General features: G+C 33.1%; 8 protein-coding genes across 8 annotated transcripts; 5 read left to right on the forward strand and 3 right to left on the reverse strand.

The window, feature by feature from the left end:
• Positions 1-1564: 1564 nt before the first annotated feature.
• On the forward strand, positions 1565-2557 carry ASCRUDRAFT_8725 (uncharacterized protein; the record flags this gene model as incomplete). Its single annotated transcript, XM_020194947.1, has 4 exons — positions 1565-1678; positions 1712-1935; positions 2029-2215; positions 2267-2557. 4 exons carry the CDS (start codon positions 1565-1567, stop codon positions 2555-2557), a joined length of 816 nt encoding a protein of 271 aa, XP_020046823.1.
• A 945-nt stretch (positions 2558-3502) lies between these two features.
• On the reverse strand, positions 3503-4099 carry ASCRUDRAFT_154716 (uncharacterized protein). The gene has a single exon (XM_020189332.1). It carries the CDS (start codon positions 4005-4007, stop codon positions 3624-3626), a length of 384 nt encoding a protein of 127 aa, XP_020046824.1. The 5' UTR covers positions 4008-4099; the 3' UTR covers positions 3503-3623.
• Positions 4100-5025: 926 nt separating this feature from the next.
• On the forward strand, positions 5026-5517 carry ASCRUDRAFT_81451 (uncharacterized protein; the record flags this gene model as incomplete). Its single annotated transcript, XM_020194621.1, has 1 exon — positions 5026-5517. One exon carries the CDS (start codon positions 5026-5028, stop codon positions 5515-5517), a length of 492 nt encoding a protein of 163 aa, XP_020046825.1.
• A 662-nt stretch (positions 5518-6179) lies between these two features.
• MTD1 (methylenetetrahydrofolate dehydrogenase (NAD(+))) lies at positions 6180-7674 on the forward strand. The gene has a single exon (XM_020193489.1). The coding sequence runs from the start codon at positions 6385-6387 to the stop codon at positions 7498-7500; it is 1116 nt and encodes a 371-aa protein (XP_020046826.1). The 5' UTR covers positions 6180-6384; the 3' UTR covers positions 7501-7674.
• Positions 7675-9388: 1714 nt separating this feature from the next.
• On the forward strand, positions 9389-10065 carry ASCRUDRAFT_154735 (uncharacterized protein). The gene has a single exon (XM_020189333.1). The coding sequence runs from the start codon at positions 9445-9447 to the stop codon at positions 9790-9792; it is 348 nt and encodes a 115-aa protein (XP_020046827.1). The 5' UTR covers positions 9389-9444; the 3' UTR covers positions 9793-10065.
• Positions 10066-10174: 109 nt separating this feature from the next.
• Positions 10175-12394, forward strand: ASCRUDRAFT_76490 (cyclin family protein). The gene has a single exon (XM_020193490.1). The coding sequence runs from the start codon at positions 10577-10579 to the stop codon at positions 12101-12103; it is 1527 nt and encodes a 508-aa protein (XP_020046828.1). The 5' UTR covers positions 10175-10576; the 3' UTR covers positions 12104-12394.
• A 19-nt stretch (positions 12395-12413) lies between these two features.
• RPS12 (40S ribosomal protein eS12) lies at positions 12414-13282 on the reverse strand. Its single transcript, XM_020193491.1, has one exon. It carries the CDS (start codon positions 13185-13187, stop codon positions 12768-12770), a length of 420 nt encoding a protein of 139 aa, XP_020046829.1. The 5' UTR covers positions 13188-13282; the 3' UTR covers positions 12414-12767.
• A 664-nt stretch (positions 13283-13946) lies between these two features.
• On the reverse strand, positions 13947-16394 carry UBP8 (ubiquitin-specific protease UBP8). Its single transcript, XM_020193492.1, has one exon. It carries the CDS (start codon positions 16340-16342, stop codon positions 14033-14035), a length of 2310 nt encoding a protein of 769 aa, XP_020046830.1. The 5' UTR covers positions 16343-16394; the 3' UTR covers positions 13947-14032.
• Between the last annotated feature and the right edge of the window lie 133 nt (positions 16395-16527).

Genomic DNA, 16527 nt, shown 5'->3' on the forward strand with positions numbered 1-16527 from the left:
ATGCAGTTTGAGATTGTGAATTTATCTCAATAACAAAAAGCGTGGAACAATATCAAATGTGGTTTAGGAGCCTTATTGTTTTGTGAAATGAAGTAAAATGAAAATGCTCAAACAGGAAAGATCTCTTAAGAGTGTACTTCACAAAACTCATGATTCAATATCTGCTATTTTAAATCCACCAAACCGCTTTATGGTGTTAATATTCAACTCAACATCAATAAAACAGACCAATACTTTGTATTTTCGGTTTCCTTTTAAATAATGCATTATATTTCAGTATAATCAAAAAAATCACATTTGTATAAAATTTGTTGAATTTCTTTCGATGTAACTGTAAATTCAGTTCAATCTAATGTTTTAATGAACAATCACTTGTCTTTTTCCGATGTATATTTGAAGTTGATTCCCAATGGTTGAAAAATGTCACAGAAATTCAATTATTGACCGGTAGAAAGTCTTTCTAAAGCAGCTTTCCTTTGAAGACAAATCCAACAAAGTAGAATAGTTTGTGTTTCTGAAAATTAAAACGCGATTGAACATCTGATAGTAGCACAGATTAAAGGTGGTGGACTAGCATAACAAAACAAGAGTGCTGCCACTAGCACTTAACCATCTATTAACGTCAAGAAATCAGCATAGTAGGATAACATTTAATAGTGATTTGGTAAGAAAGATAGAGCGAAAAAGAAATGTAAAAAAAACACAAAATCTTTTTTATGGTTTTTGTTATTTAAGCGTTTACATGCATTTATATGCAGTGATAGTATATAGTATACCATATTTATGGGACACACGGCTATTGGACAGTTGATCTCATCTTTTTGTTTTCTGCTTTTTCTGCCGCTTCCAACAGAACAAATAGATGGGTCGAGAATAGAGGATATACACCAGCGTCTGTGTAGAATTGGTTTATCTTACTCTCATTTTTTGTATCAAGAGTATGTTGAGAGTTGGAATAGCTGTTAAATCAGTGGCATTCTCAGAGCCACTTGCTGGAGATAGAAGCTTCACATGTCCAAAGCATGTTTTCAGCTCTGTGTGATGAGGTTGTTTACATCCATTACTCAAGGATACACATGGAGACTCCACCAATTATCTGGCCTGGATTGCTGTTTACACTTCTACAGCTGAAAGAAAATACATTGATTTTATTGATGCGGATGCGGTGGCAGCTTACTCAAAACGAACACCCGATATGTCTCTACCTCGGAAAATCCTCTCTGTCTTTTCGTCCTGATTTTGATGATGGAAGAATTTTTGATGATGAAAGAGCTTTTAATAATAGAAGAGCACCAAATAACATGATGATGTTTATAGTTACATGAGTGTGTGTATTTTTCTTGACAGCAGAAGGCTCTAGTCATGGTTGACAATAGATGGAAAATTGCTCTTCCCATAAACTTTAACCTCCAAAAGACTTCCATAGATTGCTTGAGCCAGGTATTTCCATTAATGTTAATTCAAATACGTTGCTTCATAAAAGATACATAAGTACAGTGGTCATTTTTCCATTTATTTGCATCTCGATTAACAAGTTGACAAGTGCTTTGATTTACTTTACACAATGGATACTAATCAACTGCATAGTGGGGCAATTCATAATGGCTCAAATCAAATCCAAATGATATCACCACACAAACATTCTATTGATATAATTCCTTTTAAGTTGGTCAATATGGTAATCACCCAATTTCCAACTGATAAATTGTAGTTATTTACCTTATCAGGTACAAATTTGTTTAAATTTTCAGCATTATCATTACTACTCAAAGATTTACAACCTACTAATCTGTCTATTAATAACAAAAAACCATATTTAAAAATTCGTTTTAATCATTTACATTTATTCAAGTCGCAAATATATAATTTTTGCTCAATTCTAAGAATTTTCTTTGAACATTCAGAAGAATTGGATAATATAGATATTCTAGATCAGTTACCAGACAACCCAAATCAAATAGAACATTTTCAGATTTTTGTTAATTGAACTACCTCATTTGAAAACACAAATCTGGACAATTGTGATAGATTTGATAAATTTACAAAGGCAATATTAAATAATTCAGAATATTTAAAGGATATTACACTCTGTTTTGGATATCCAAAACAGAATGAGTTACCAGATGTCTTGAAAACACCTTGTATTAAATCTCATGATATACATACAATTGACCATGGTTACTTTGACAAGTTAAATCATCAATTTTATGAAAACGTGCTTTAAATGGAATTGGATGATGGTTTTTGTTCTCTTAAATTTTCTAAGAAAATTTTAAAGGATTTTAGTATAATAAACATAGAAATTTCATTTGGCAATATATGGAAAATTGCTGATTATAAAATAGCTGCAATTGGAAACTGTCATAAACTATCTAATCTTACCAAATTAACAATAAAAAACACAAACATCGAAAGAATTGAAAATTTGACCAGTTTAGTTCATGTAACAATATTAGATTTGCTGGATAATGATATTTCCGAAATTACAAGTATATCAGAACTAGAAAGATTAAAAGTTCTTAGATTGGAAGGAAATTTATTTGACAAAGAAACCTGAAACTACAAAAGCTACTTCTAGATATGGATTGTAGCGATATTGAAGAAGTGAAGAAGTGAAGAAGTGAGGTGAACAGGTTTAATATCTACCGAAACCAACTACGATGGTTAAAAATCTGCTTGAGCTCAATGATAGAGAAGTTAAGGTGATAAATATTTTTTTACAACTTACAAAATATTTAGTTGATAAAGAAAGATTGCATTTTTTTATCAAATTTTCCATTTGAAGCTTTAAGAAATGAATAAAGTTGATAAGAATAGCAAATTCGTTTTTAATTGATATTTTCAAATTGGAAATTTATATATATTTGTTGATTTATTTATTTATTTGTTTATTTATTCGTTTATTTATTTTTGTTTATATTTATTTAGTAATTAATAATGTTCAAATGGAAAGGGACTATTTATGGAGTTGATAACGATTTTAAGATGAAATTTGTAGGATATGGAATTTAATTGAACTAAAAAAAGGAAAAAAAGTGAAGATGTTCAAGCTTAATAGCAAGTATGTAATTGCAAATACCAATAGGATTGTGGAGGTTACAAAACCTTGACGAATTTCGATGCAAAGAACTGTGTATTGAATGAGAAAATATTGATAGCGAATATTTCAGAGCCGAAATGGATTGAGAGTGGATGGATTTAAAGTGGAGTTTGGAAGAATACAGCAAACAATTGGTGATTTTAAGAGAGAATTTGGATCATTTATGTTGCAAATCAAACAGCTCGTATCTTTTTTTATTTTATTTAATCTTACTTTCTTTAAGCCAGTTATATTGATAATGACTTTTAGAATTCTAGAATTTTAGAGCGAATGGTCAAGGGCAGTCAGTGGATTATGGTGGGAATTCAAATACTGAAACAGCGATTTGCTTTTATTATTTGGCCTTCTTATTTGCTAACGGTAATGGGTGATAATTCACAGCTAGAACTAAAGATATGAAATTGCTAGACTGATAACAGCTATTTGCAAGATAATTTAATCTTGCTAATAGATTCAATGGCACTACGAATCGTCTTAAAGAGAACAGAAGAACGAGGGCAGAAAACAATAAATATTCTGAGGTTCAAACAATAAATATTCTGAGGTTCGAACAAGAAAAAAAAGAAGCAAAACTGCTGATGAGGGCAGCTATTTCATACTGCTCTGAAAACTGTTTTGAAAACTGTTTTAAAAACTGTTCTGAAGGATTTGCGAAAGTTGGGCAAAAGAACACAGAAAAGTCACACAGAGCAATGGCTGCAAATGAAAGCCGAACATTGGCCCACCAAGCATCCAGCCGGCATTTGAAAAAACACAACAACAACCAGATGCAGCAACATATCCGGTTGCAGGTTTGATGCAGTGTGTTGCGGCATGTGTGTGCTTGGCCTGCCGCGGACCTTAACACAAACAAAAAGCGGAATTTCAGTTTCATCGCGCAAAGCGTGGCCGGACAGCTTTTGGCCATGTTTCAACGCACTGCCCGATTGGGACACGCGCAGGCTGCTTGTTTGGGACGCTGCAGGTACAAATCCGGCAGCCGGCGTGCGTTGAAGGGTCCCTGGAAAAGGTCCGCTTATGCGCTGCCGGAAAAAGACCTGAAGGTCCAGAGCGCGGTGTTGCACATACACAGGGGCAGAAGGCTGTGCTATATCACGTGATTATCTTTGTTGCTAGCGTGCAGGAGCGAGCGCGCAGGGAGCGATCTCGAAGGGCCTCTTTTGCAGTGCTAATTATAGACGACAAGCGGAGATGCAGCGCGAGCCACCAAGCGGCCGACGCAGCGGCAAAGGCGACCTGAAGAGCACCAGAACAGCACCAGAACAGCACCAGAAAACGACAGCCGCTGCCCAAACGCATACTGCTTTGTGGAGGAGCGAGAAATCTAGACGCTTTTTTTATAGATCTGCACGCAAATGAATAGGAATAAGGAAAAATGCTACAGGGACCCAAAGGTGTCTTTCTATGTCTGAAAATACTTGCCAAATGATTGCAAATGTGTGGAAATAATTGGGCTTTTTTGCAACATTTTGCAATTTTAGTGAAATTCATCGAGTTTTGTTAGAGCTTAGCACCAAGTTGTTGGAGAAATAAATGCACTCTCATTACACACCACTCGCTGGATCTCTTAAATGTCTTGCGATAAAGTTATTTTGCCAATTTGATACTTCAGCTCGTGAAAAAAGGGAACCGCAATTATTCACCTCACATTTCTTTTCAATGAAAATTTGGCTCGATTCAGCCAAGCTCAAATGGTATAAATACCTTCAATTGTCATTTCAATCTTATTTTGATTGTTTGACCTTCATCAACTTTCTCTTCAGCCCTTTGTCTCTTTTTTTGTTTCCAGTTCCAACAGAATATAGTGTTCTATATCACACCCAACCTATTACGCTCGCTTTAATTCAATCATTCTTGTTCTTCTGCCTGTTCATTCAGTCAATCAGTTTTTTAATACTTTCTCTTCTACATACTTATAATTCGAAATGAAAAGCTCAATTGTCTTGTCTATCTTCAGCATTCTTGCTCTCACTCAAGCAGCCATTTTCGACAACACCACTGCTCCTATTGAAGATGAACCTGTTACTCTCATAATCGAAGATGGTGATGATGAATTATTCCTTACCGACAACTTGGATGACGAAGACGATTTATACGTTACTGTCATAGATGACGAAGATTTAATCACCTCCACTCCAATTTTAACTCCAACTTCCTCTTCAAGTGTTCTTTCAACTATATCTTCTATTTCATCCAGCAGAAGCTCACTCTCAAGATCAAGTTCCAGATCAAGTTCCAGCTTTGAGTCAAGTTCATCCAGATCTAGATCCTCCAGTTCATCTGTAGAAGCCAGTGAATCCGAATTTGAAACTGCCTCTGAAACTGACATCAGCTCTGCAACTGAAAATTTCGCTCCAGCCGTTAAAGTTGCTTTCTCTTCTACTTTCCTTGGTGCTTTAGCTATCTTGTTACTTTAGGTTTATAACTGACCCCAATTTACACCAATTTAAATATAATATAATATACTTCCTCCACACTATTTAATCTTATTTTACTTTCTTCTCTTTCTCTCTCCCTCTCTCTTACTTTCTCAAACTTCTACTTTCACCTCTTTCATTTCTTCACTCTCATCTTCAAGTTTACTTCTCCGTATAAAACTTCCTCTATCTATCTTGATTTCTCAGCCTCGTTTTCTCGAAATGACTTCGACAACAACTTTAATAAATTAATTTAATACAAGTGTACATTTTATTCATATATCTCATGCCAACTTCCAAAAACATCCAAAAACACCCAAATAAAAACATCCAGTAATATTAGGGTTTGTAATAATAGGGCTTATAACACTGGACCTTGTTCGCTTATTTATTTTCTTTTCCAAGGCGTCGTTTGTACTGCTTCTTCTTTTAGATTGGATTCTCTTCTGGACTTTTCACATTATACCACGTGTATACCACGTGTATACCACGTTTAGTAGCTTCTATTTATGTCTTATTTCTGAGTCATATTTGCACACTTTTCAACGCTTTTTTTAACTTTAATTCAGCGAATAAAATCTCGAAAAGAAACTTTATCAAAAAAAAAATTTACACTTTTTCTTTTAATTCTCTCATTTATATTGTTTTATTTATACTCCAATTTCGTTTCTACTTTTCAAAAAGACTTTTAAATGGAAGAGAAAGAAAACAAAAAAATTTTAGAAAAAATGCAATGAAATAACAAATTTTAAATTTAAATCATTACATCTATTTATACATTTCCTCTTTTTCCATTCACTACTCATCACTCATCACTAGATAAACTCTTAATTACATTCTTAATTATATTCGAAAAATCACTCCAAAATGTCTGCTGCTGCAGCTTCTTCTCTACCAAAGACTATATCCGTCGCTGGTCGCACAATTTTTGCAAGCAATATTGCAAAACAATACATCAATGAAGTCTCTCTTGGTGTTAAAAAACTACGCAGGTCTCCAACCTTGGTTGGTTTCCTAGCCTCTTCTGATCCTGCTGCCAAAGTCTATGCAAACTGGACTGGCAAAACTAGTGAGTCCATCGGCTTTAAATACTCCTTGAAACAAGTTGCAAAGGAAAAACTCGAAGAAGAAATCATTAAAGCAAATAACGACCCACTGGTCGATGGTATAATGGTTTATTTTCCTGTCTTTGGGGGAACTCAAGACCAGTATATTCAAGAAGTTGTATCCATGCAAAAGGACGTCGAGGGTTTAAACCATCAGTATATCTCAAACATGTACAAAAACATCAGATTCTTGAACAATGACCCCAATATTAAATCAATCCTACCTTGCACTCCTCTAGCTATAGTTAAAATCTTGGAATACTTGAGGGTCTACAACAATCTACTCACATATGGAAACAGACTATACGGTAAAAATATTCTCATTGTCAACAGATCTGAAATTGTTGGGAGACCATTAGCTGCTTTACTAGCCAACGATGGTGCAACTGTCTACTCTGTAGATTTAACTGGTATCCAACGATTCACCAGGGGCAAAGGCTTGCGACTAATTCAGCATCAAGTATCTGATGTGTTCGATTTATCTTTAAAAGAAATTGCTCTAAGTTCAGACGTAATTATAACTGGTGTACCTTCTCCTAACTACAAATTCCCAACTGAATATATAAACGACGGTACTATTTGTATTAATTTCTCTAGTGAAAACAATTTTAATCCTGATGTTAAAGAAAAGGCCTCCTTATATGTCCCCAAAATCGGTAAAGTTACAATTGCAATGCTATTAAGAAATTTATTGCGTCTAATCGAAAATAAAACTCAATCAGCCAATTCTATCGACTCTTCAATCTCCAATCCTGCTTCTGATATATCTTCAAATCAAACCAAAAATCCTACAAATCCTCCTCCTTCTTCCCAAGTTCAAAAACCAATAATGATATCAAAGGCAACCGATACATCTGATTTAAATTTATCTTCTTGATCTATCTCAATCTATATTTATATCTCTTATTATTATATCCTAAGTAACCTTGAACTAATTATCTTGTTTTCATAATTTTTATTCTTATTTATACATAGCTAGAATTCATATCTCTCTTTTTTTTTTGTCTATTTTTTATTAATGTAAGACTTATTTATAAATGTTGTTAACCCAAATAAAGATTTATTTGCTTCAATTATCTTTCACTCCTTGAAATTAAAATTAAATGAACCGTTTGAAATAAACTTTGTTTTCATTCCAATAATACCAACAATATCTTTGCTCCCATTTTATCAAATTTTGTTAGTTTTCATGTACTATTATCCATATTGTTCATGTCATTTTTTTCTTTCTCCTTTTTTCAAGCATTTTTGTTTTATTTGAACAATAAAACTCATTTGATATTATTAGTCATTTGCTTCTATTTAAAAAGTTAAACAGTGTTACTAGTATTCTTTGTAAATGTTTTACTTATTTTATTTTTGTCCTTTGTTTCTTTTCGATTATTTTTAAATCGGTTTTATTTATCTTTTATCTTTGTCTCTTCTCTGTGTGTCTCTGTTTTTTTTCCTCTTTTTCTTTTTCAATTGTATTTCATTTGGGTTCGCCTTAAGCTTAACATCTGCTGTAATCCATTCTTCTCTAAATTACTTTAAAAAGCTAGGTATTCGGTTACGTCCTATGATTAAAATTTAAACATTTCAAACATTTCAATTAGCTCAAGCATTGACTAATCTTATGCCAAACCCAAAGTCGAGTCAATGAAGTAATATTCTTGGTTTTGAGGTCTTATCTGAACTTGGTTCAATATTATTAGTTGGCTCAAAATTTCCTAAAACGGAAGAAAACCAATTTTCTATGAAATTAGACTAAATGCTTAGCTTTTAAATATATCTCAATTATGTTTACTGTAAGCAAATATCAAAGAACTACTTTAGCATGGAGAGCATAAAAAGTACTCACATTTATACATCGACAATCTTTGTGTTCAAAAAACCAACATTTGGTGGTTTTGGTTAGTTTAAACTAGAATCGAAACAGATCCAAGTACCTTTTCTATAGAATCTCTATAGAATCTTCCTACGAATCTAATGGCAAAGAATGTTTCACCCAATGGCAGTAAATCTTTGATTTTATAGACTCCTATACCCTGAAATTAAAAAAATACAAAACTACAACTTATATCAGAAAAGATTTGTAGACAAATTCCAGCCAAAACATCCTGGTTCAACCCCAACCAATCCAAACATAAAGACATACAGCAACCAATTTCACCTGTGCTCTTGTTGAAGCAACTTTTTTGTTGAGTAGTTGAGGTGAAGTGTACATGGTAACAGTGAATTGCTAATTAAATCAGAAATACACAATCCATGGCTTTCTAACTTTGTGTTCGTTCTTATTCTATGGTCTTTAAATAAGCCGAAATTTGACTGATATGGTGAGCTACAAATAGATTTTTTATTCCATGCTAAATAAATCTGTAGTGATGCTTTGATATCCAAAATCTGTATTATTCCAAGACATCAAAAATTTTAAAATTTTTATCTAAATTTGTGTCCAATAAGAAAATATCTGACTTTTCAATACCCAAATATACTCAATCTCATTTTCCCAGAAGCATTATCAGTCTTTTGCGATTACTATTCATAATCCTATTCACAATCCCATTCCTTGACTTATTGTTTTGTAATAGAAACTTCCAGACCTTTGATAGAGAGTTTCTTGGTGAATATCTTATCAATAATATCTCTGGCACCAATGCTATCAAAACTACAAATACAAAACAATTGGAATTGAAAAATTGTCTACAACCAGTTTTGGTTGGTTATGTGTAATCTTTCGACCAATTTTTCTATATTCATTTAATCATTGGGTATTTACATTGTTTATTTTTTTATTCAAATTCTACCCAACAAGAAAAATGCCTATTTTCAGGTCAATCCAATGACAATTAGATTTGTAAACCAGCAAAGCTTTTTCTTGCAAGAAGAAATGTCTTTTTTGGTGATGGAAATTTACCAAAATAACAAAAGCCCAGCATTTTTTTTTGCTATTTTATTTTACTTTGTGTGTTTGCAGAGTAGACCAATTTCTCCTTTCGACGTAGCTAACGCAAACTGTGCTCCTTATGAAGATGTTTGTTCAAAATATCGAGTCTCTTGCAAAGAAACTATTTCCAAATCCAGAGACCCCCAATCCAGTGTTTTCAGTGTCTATTGTTGCGTCGACACTAAGTGTTTTGCCTGCCCAATAGCAATGTGCCAGTGGCCTTCTTCTACTAAAATTACTTGATTTTCATCTTATCTATAAAATACCATGCGAGCAAATGTTTGTGGATTGTTCGATGAATGAGAATCTTCACTAGATCGCTCCAATTTGTAGAATTACTTCAAAACAGGGAATACCCAGACAGATTTCTCTTCTCTCATCTACCTGAGATACTGTCATAAACACTAATAATATGTGAAATTAGGTTTTTTGTAAATTACTGTGCACATTTACAATTCAAAACAACCTTTATATGTTTTTAATTTTCAAAAACTTAAAAGCTAAACTCTATTTTGGTTCTCGATGATTTCCTTTTTCTTGTTTTAAGCTGTTTTTGCTGATATTAACATCTTCTTCATTTCCTATGCCAAATAAACTTATTCCAGTCCACATTAACGTTCAAATTGAGATCAAAAATTGATATGTTTGGCCTTCAATACAACCTTTTAATAATATATCCCTATATACGTTTAATTATTCTTTTTTTTTTGATCATTTTATTCTTTTCCTGTCCACTTATACTATGATACCAATGAAAATATATAAATAATTCAATTTCGTTCTTGAAAATATCTTTTTTTGTATAATTATCAATTCCAATAAGCATTATTAGAATAATTAAGACTCGTTTCTAGGAAAAGTCATATACTCTCCAATTCATAAGAAAAGAAAGGAAAACAAAGAATAACACCATCACCAATAATAATACCAATAATAATATCAATAATAATATCAATAATAATACCAATAACCACAGCACCCATATCCATTATTCCAATAGTAATACCAGTAGTAACATCAGTTGAAAATGTCTGATTCACAAGCTCTTTCGTTGTTTCTAACTTTCCCAGTCACACAAGACATGTTGCAATATGTTGTCACAACCACCTTAAAAGTCTTGCCTTGCCCATCCTCAAAGTCTTCAAAGTATTCAAAGTCCTCGAAATCCTCAATTCAAATTCCTCCATCGAGTCCTTCACACTCCTCAGAGCCCTCCACACCTTACTTGCCTTCATTGATGAGCTTCTTATCCACCATCATTAGGTGCACCAATGCCTACACCGGAACATTAATGGCAACGCTAATATACTTGGAAAGATTGAAACAAAAGCTACCCAGTGGCTCTTCAGCTCAGGATGCATCTGCAAGACACCGTATTCTATTGGCTGCTTTAATATTATCTGCAAAATATAACAACGATTCATCCCCTAAAAATAAGCATTGGGCAAAGTATACGAATGGATTGTTTACTACCTATGAAGTTAATGAAATGGAAAGACAGTATCTCTATTTATTAGATTGGGATGTCAGATTTGAAACCGAAGAATTAATTCACCATTTGAGACCATTTTTGGAGCCAATTAAAGCAGATATTAGGAGAACCATCAAAATACGCAAAATAATTAAACAACAAAAAGTGAAACAGCAACAGCAACAGCAACAACAGAAACAACAGCAAACAAATGCTAAAAAGGAAAAAGAGCTTAGAATTAAGCAAGAGCAAAAAAGACAACAACAGTTAAAAGAAGAAATCTCGTTTTTAATCAATGGTGAAGAAACTCCATCGACCAACATAAACACCTCCACCATCAATAGTCTTCACACTGTCTACAGCGACAACGATACCAGTTTCAATAGCGACGATAACGACACAAGTATAAGCAGCATCAGCAGTTCTGGCAGCAACAACTGTACTAAGAAACATACAATCAAGAAAGCAGAAAGAATCTTATTTCCACCATTCAACCCAGTCAAATCTTTAAGATCAAGTAGTTCCAATTCATCGTTAAGATCTTCAAACCTCTCCAAAGGAAGCTCAACAACATCTGCATCTTCTAATTTATCTCTCACTTCAGATTTTGGTTATTCTTCAGACTTAAGATCAAGATCAGGCTCTGATTTTTCATTATCGTCAGCATCATCTTTATCATTATCCTCATATTCATTGAAAAATAATCAAACTAAAAACCCACAGTGTTTATCGCCTATATTAACAATAAATTCAAGTAAGAATAACAGCAATGAATTCGTTCCAAAGATTTTGAACTTTGAAAATCCATTGGACTTGACCAATATCAACACAAACATCAATATTGAAAAACACAGAAATCTTTTAAAACCTTCAAAATCAAGCATAAATTTACACAAAATTCTCAAAAATGACATCGAATATTCCAATAATCTCAACAGTAATTTTTCAAACAGTGTGGAAAGCCAACACTCTGATAGCTTGAAAGAAAATTATAAGATTAACTATTATAAAACATTCTCCAACAATTTCCACAGTGTTAATTACATAAATGGTTTTCAAAACATAAGCAGATCAATCTATTAAACCAGATCACCAGATCTATCTGTGATATATTCAGTAACATGCTTTTCTACTCAAAATACTATACCACAATCTTACTAATACCCATATTCATATGTTATGATACCCTTTTTGGGGGCAGATTTATAATTTCAATTCAGTGCTTTTTTTTCAAATTTATGTTATTTGGTACCATTTCTACTTTATAGTTTATACCCATTTTTTTAATTCATGGAAAATTTTAATATTTTATTTGTATGTTGTAATTACTATTTCTTTTTTTCTCCTTTTTCTTCAATCTAGTTTTGATTTTCTTCTAGCTTTTCCTTCATTTATTTTTCTTATCTTTTACTCAATTATATTCTAAAATACAATACTTGAAAATGTGATACGCTAAACAAAATTTGTAGACATAAAACAAGAAATAAAATAATTTTACAATTCAAATCAACTGCTGTTTTTTTCGGGATAAGTTCAACTTATTTGAAAAGCCTTTTTACAAGGGTTTCCAGTGAAAGAAAGCATGGTGTCTCTAAGTTGTTTCTACAATGTCATTTTAAACATATTTTAATTTTTTTTTATTTTTTAAACGTTTCAGTATATCACAAGAAGTGTTCCGCACATCAACAGATAACCAAACTAAAATATAGTCAAAAGATATATTCAGAAAGAAACAAAACTATTCAACTTAAGCTTCAGAGAAGTGCTTTAATAAAACATCTCTTTCAGCAGAGTTTGCACCCCAATTTTTAACAACAACACAAGAACAACCAACGACTTTTCTTGCATTACCTTCTCTGTCCAATTGACATAAACCGGCCCATTCACCTAATTTTTTGGCATCTGAAACTTTGATTAATGGAATTTTAGATTCGGATTGGTTGCATAAAGCTTCAACTAATTTGATGATACCTTGTTCAGTGACAGAATCACATAAAACACATAATTGGGCTTCACCTCTGGATAAAGCTTTTGAAGCTTCTCTTAAACCTCTGGCTAAACCATCAAATTTCAATGAGGTTTTCAAGACAGCAATTAAAGCATCTTCAATCGAAATTGAGCTAGCTTCAACTTTAACTTCTGGGACACCTTCCTCAACGCTAGACATTTTTAAATAGATTTATTTGGAATTGAAAACAACTAGTAATACTCGGTTAGACTTCTTCGCCAGATGACAATATCTCTGCTCAGTGCTAAATTTCTCTAACTTTCAGGTTTAAAATTTCAGCACCAAGTTCTTTGAGGATAATCTCTTTAATGCATTTAAGGGCTATTTACTGAAGTGAGCCCTATATATATACATGTGACATGTGCCATTTTTGAAAACTGGATACAATTGTGAAGCAGCATCCACAGCAATGGTTTTGATGTCACCATCAAGCCATAGACACGTTGACGTGCATGAGATAAGATCCTCGGTTATGGTTTGTAACTGCTATCCAAATCGGGTAATTTGTCACCTTAATGCCCCACAGCCAACTATAACAGTAACTATTCAAATTGGTCTTTATAAGAATATTGAATTTGGAAAGTATAATTGATAAAAATTTATATAACTGTTAGTTATTTATCTATATACGAAGCAATGTGTTTTGTAAAGTGATAAATATTTTTAAGTGCCACCCAATCTGGGTAAAATCAACATTTAAAGTTCAGTAATTGTGTTGCCAATGCCATAATTTAAAATGCAATCAATAGGACTTGAACTGAAGAGTAGAAATATAATAAAGTAAAGTATAATAAAATAAAATAAAAAAAAAAAACAACAACTAATGTTAAAATTAATGTCAAAACTAATGATTTAGAAAAAGAAATTCAAATGAGAAAAGAATTGAAAAGAATTGTTTTTATGAAAATATAAAATATTTTTTATGCTGCTCTCTTATATTTTTTTGAGAGAGTTTTTTTATTGCTATTGTAATTGGTTTTAATAAACAATCATCATTGAAGCACCTAAGGAAATTGGTGGATTATATAAAATAGTAGATAAGCATTGGATGACAAAACATCCTTTTGGGAAATTAATGTTATTAATGAGTCATCGAATTTTAGCCATTCACCATTACTATTTTTAATTATAGCAATATAATGGCCTGTGTTGACTGAGCCTGAATGGCAGATTATTGCAAATAATTCATAAGTTAGTTTGCCAAAATGTTCATCGATTTCATTATCGTGTTTTGGTTTGCTATTACAATTGTTGTTGAAGATGGTGTATTTTTTCATGTTTAAAATAAATGGAAAGTTGATGTGGATATCTAATTTTGCAGTCGAGGTTCTAGTATGTTCGAATCTTTTTAATTGTAGTGTTAAAACGGGAGGTAATTTTTTGATTGTTAATTTTTTGCTCGCAAATGTTTTCTTTAAGCAGTATGAGCAATCGTATTTGACGTCTAAATTTTCAGGGGTTGTGAATAAATCCAAGCAATCAATAATGGAGTAACTGTTATTATTATTAAAAGTGGAGGTGAAGGTGGAGGTGGAGATAGGAGTGGTGGTAGTAGTAATGTTTAGGGTGTTGGTATTGTTAGTTGATTGTTTTTTGGATTGTTTTTTGGATTGATTTATGAATTTTGAAGATATTTCTAGTGATAGATCTAGCATTGGATCGATGGTGTATGTTATTTTTTTACATTCAGAACAAGTGATTGAGCTTTGCAATTCTCCGCAGAAAGTTTTGTGAGTGATGCAATCGCAGTTCAATGGGTTGATGTTGATGTTATTTGTATTTGTATTTGTATTTGTATTGGTATTGGTATTGGTATTGGTGTTGGTGTTGGTGTTACTAGAGCCGTTGATATCATCGTTAATATTAAGAATGTTTTTGTTTGCAATAGAGTTTTTGATATGGGATATGTGTAGTTCGTCGACAACAAATTGCCAAAATTCATGAGCGTCTTGTTCGGAATAACCAGCCAAATTTTTTTTTGAGTTCCAAGCCGAAACTAGAAAATTGGTTAGACAAAAGCCAGTGGTTGAGTTTGAGGTGAAGAAGTTTTTAAAGATTTCGTCAATGGAGCAGGTTATACAGTTTAGATTTTTTTTTTTCATAATGCAATTTTGGTGGTTGCCTAGGAGGAAATAGTTTCTAATAAAGGGATTGTGAATTAAAGATTGTAGAATTGTGCTAATGAAACAGGTTGAGCCCATGTTGATAAAGCCTCTCAAGCCAGTTGAGGCCTTAAATGAGGGTGGACGAGAGTTTTCGTTAATTAGCTTTTTGAGGTCGTTTATGTTGGAGGTGTCGCTGGATGTGTCGTTGAAAGCGGTGGGATATATGGGTAGAAAATTTGATATTAGGTTGACTTTACTAGTGTTTGAGTTGATGGAATTGAAGAAATTGAGAGAAAAGTCGTTGTTAATGCCCCATTGTTTAATTGAGTTGATTCTAATCTTTTCAAAAATAGGATGGCCAACGTAGTTTAAACAGCCAAAACAAAACATGTTTGAATTTGAGGATTGAAGAGCGAAAAAATGAGATGTTTTCCTGGAATGAGATAAAGCATGATTCACTTTATTAATATCGTTTGAAGGTATATTGATGTAGTTATCTTGATCTTTATTATTATTGTTATTGATATTATTGTTATTATTGTTATTGTTGTTGTTATCAGGATTGGGATCAATGTTGGTTGGTATTGAATGATAACAACCGACATTTGGACATTGAAGACAGATGAAACTTAAATTGTTGAGGGATATGTTGGAAGAGTTGTGGTCTGAGTGGTTGTGGAGCAATTGGCAGTCGTTGCATCTCAAGTATTTTGATCTGTATCTGTATAGTTTGGAGGGATTCAAAGTATTCTTTAGAATTTTCGATTTATCATTCAAGATGAGAAAAAAGTTGTTATTTTTTGATTTATTGTTTGTGGTGGACTTATTTTTATTGGTGTTTGAAGTGATGGTGTTGGAGTTCAAATTCAAGCGTTGGAAATTTGACAATAGCGATATCTTGATGGCAGATTTGTAGTTGTTCAATAAAGGCTCTTTGGAGTCGGTTAGGAGGACCTTTTTCAAGTGGGTGCAAGGCTGAAAAGTTATGTTGTCGAGGGGATCAATTTCTTCTCTGTCGAGGTTGTAGGTGACATTGTCATAGACTAGCAATGAGGGAGAGTGCAGAGGGAGTTGCGATGAAGGTAGAATTGGGGTTGAGAACTCAGACTTTGGCTTTGATCTTGGTTTGGACTTTGACTTTGGATTGTTTGCTTTAGCTTTGGAGGAAGAGGCAAGAGAGGACGAGGAGAATTTGCGACTGGTGGACATGGTGAACAGCGTAGGCAGCACAAGAAGAAGCGTTGTGAGAAGCAGAGAAAAGAGCTCCAAACCCAGCAACATCGGCAGGCTCAGAAAAAAAGCACCACTTCCACCTCAGGACCCAGAAAAAAAGCGCGTCCGCAGCACTGGCTCAGACAACCACGCATAAAGACGCGTGTGAAGGTGTAATGATG

Source organism: Ascoidea rubescens (assembly GCF_001661345.1).
Source record: "Ascoidea rubescens DSM 1968 unplaced genomic scaffold ASCRUscaffold_8, whole genome shotgun sequence".
Classification (NCBI taxonomy): Eukaryota; Fungi; Ascomycota; class Saccharomycetes; order Ascoideales; family Ascoideaceae; genus Ascoidea; species Ascoidea rubescens.

What these genes read in the sequence shown, in the direction of transcription:
- ASCRUDRAFT_154716 (XM_020189332.1), bottom strand. Translation starts at nt 4,007, where the DNA reads ATGGCCAAAAGCTGTCCGGCCACGCTTTGCGCGATGAAACTGAAATTC.
- MTD1 (XM_020193489.1), top strand. Translation starts at nt 6,385, where the DNA reads ATGTCTGCTGCTGCAGCTTCTTCTCTACCAAAGACTATATCCGTCGCT.
- ASCRUDRAFT_154735 (XM_020189333.1), top strand. Translation starts at nt 9,445, where the DNA reads ATGACAATTAGATTTGTAAACCAGCAAAGCTTTTTCTTGCAAGAAGAA.
- ASCRUDRAFT_76490 (XM_020193490.1), top strand. Translation starts at nt 10,577, where the DNA reads ATGTCTGATTCACAAGCTCTTTCGTTGTTTCTAACTTTCCCAGTCACA.
- RPS12 (XM_020193491.1), bottom strand. Translation starts at nt 13,187, where the DNA reads ATGTCTAGCGTTGAGGAAGGTGTCCCAGAAGTTAAAGTTGAAGCTAGC.
- UBP8 (XM_020193492.1), bottom strand. Translation starts at nt 16,342, where the DNA reads ATGTCCACCAGTCGCAAATTCTCCTCGTCCTCTCTTGCCTCTTCCTCC.